At 44.8% G+C, this 1,318-nt stretch overlaps 1 protein-coding gene across 1 annotated transcript; it reads right to left on the bottom strand.

Moving 5' to 3' along the window:
- On the bottom strand, positions 1 to 1,036 carry LOC6047739. Its single transcript, XM_001864723.2, has 2 exons — positions 851 to 1,036; positions 1 to 776 (listed from the first exon to the last, which is right to left on the bottom strand). The coding sequence occupies exon 2, from the start codon at positions 767 to 769 to the stop codon at positions 182 to 184; it is 588 nt and encodes a 195-aa protein (XP_001864758.1). The 5' UTR covers positions 770 to 776; positions 851 to 1,036; the 3' UTR covers positions 1 to 181.
- Between the last annotated feature and the right edge of the window lie 282 nt (positions 1,037 to 1,318).

Here is a 1,318-nt window from a genome sequence, read left to right as displayed (position 1 = left end):
TTCAAAGCGATTATTTAATTTATTAAACATTGTGTTACATATTATTAATGCAATAAATCTTCAGTTTCTATATGCGATTCCGAACAGTAAACTAAATCTAGTATAAAGCATAAGTATATTCTCATCATGAACTCACATTCAATAAATAAGGAATTCCAATTTCCCCCCTCTAAACCTCAGCTCAAACATCCTTATCCTCCCTTTTCTTATCGACCAACCGCTGCTCCAACTGGTCCAGCCGATCGTTCATCCCCTTGAGCGAATCCTTCAGCCCGGTTTGGATCTCGTTGTAGCGCTGCATCAACGCGACCATACTTTTCTCCAGCTCCTCGTTGGCCCGCGTCTGCTCGGCCGTTGCCGTGGTCATCGTGCTCAGCTGGTCGCTAACGTCCGGAAGATTGCGAAAGTATTCCGCGCCCAGTGTCGGCTCGAGCGTTTTGATCTTTTGCAGCGTTTCGAACGTTCCGGCCAAATCGTTCGCGATGGTGTTGATGTAGATCTCCTTCGCCTTGATGTCCTGCTTCTCGTCCAGGTACGACGGATCCAGATACGTTTCCAGTTCGTCCTTGCGCTCGAACACCTCCAGGATGCTGCCCCGGGCGCTTCCGTCGGCAAGGTGGCCCGTGCTGGCGGACGGCAGAAAGGACGCGGCCGACAGAACCGAGTCGGTGAGGTTCTCGACCTGGCCGCTGGCATCGCCGGCCGGGGCAGAACCGACCAGTTGGTACAGGTTGTCGATGCGCTTGGAAATCACGTCCAACGATTCCATTCTGGGCCTGAAATTTGAAGATAGCCCCGTTACTTGAGGATCGTGACATCATTGCACAATGCATGAAATTGCTTATGTTACCTTTTATTCAGTTTTCAGCAAACGTAAATCAATCGATCACAATAGCCGCAAAGGTTGCACAGGGAAACCGCGGGATAAACCACCTTTAAAACTTTAATTTAGTTTTATTTGCAATTTCATTTACTAACTCGCAAGATTTGATTGCGATTCCCAAAAGATGACAACAACAAGAACAACAAAAAATTAAACTCAAAATCAAAACGTCAAAATATTCCTGCAGCTGCAGCTGAATCTACTCGAATGCGATAGTGTGATCAGAGCTTAAACTGCTCGAAAACAGCTCGAATATTGATGGCACAGATAAAGAGACCGTTGAACACGCATTCGTTAAAATAACGCAAAGTTTTTGTTTTAAGTTTTGTTTTCATTTAAATTTTTTTTTCTTAACACTAAATTTCCATTCGAGTAGTCATTTGTACCACAGGAATCCAGTGCGTTTACAGTCAAGACTAGATTATCCAAAATGTA

This window comes from Culex quinquefasciatus, chromosome 3 (genome assembly GCF_015732765.1).
Source record: "Culex quinquefasciatus strain JHB chromosome 3, VPISU_Cqui_1.0_pri_paternal, whole genome shotgun sequence".
In the NCBI taxonomy this organism is placed as follows: domain Eukaryota; kingdom Metazoa; phylum Arthropoda; class Insecta; order Diptera; family Culicidae; genus Culex; species Culex quinquefasciatus.
The sequence above is the reverse complement of the archived record's forward strand: the minus strand, read 5'-3'. Positions and strand labels throughout refer to the sequence as shown.

Coding starts and splice junctions, on each gene's coding strand:
- LOC6047739 (XM_001864723.2), bottom strand. CDS start 769: ATGGAATCGTTGGACGTGATTTCCAAGCGCATCGACAACCTGTACCAA.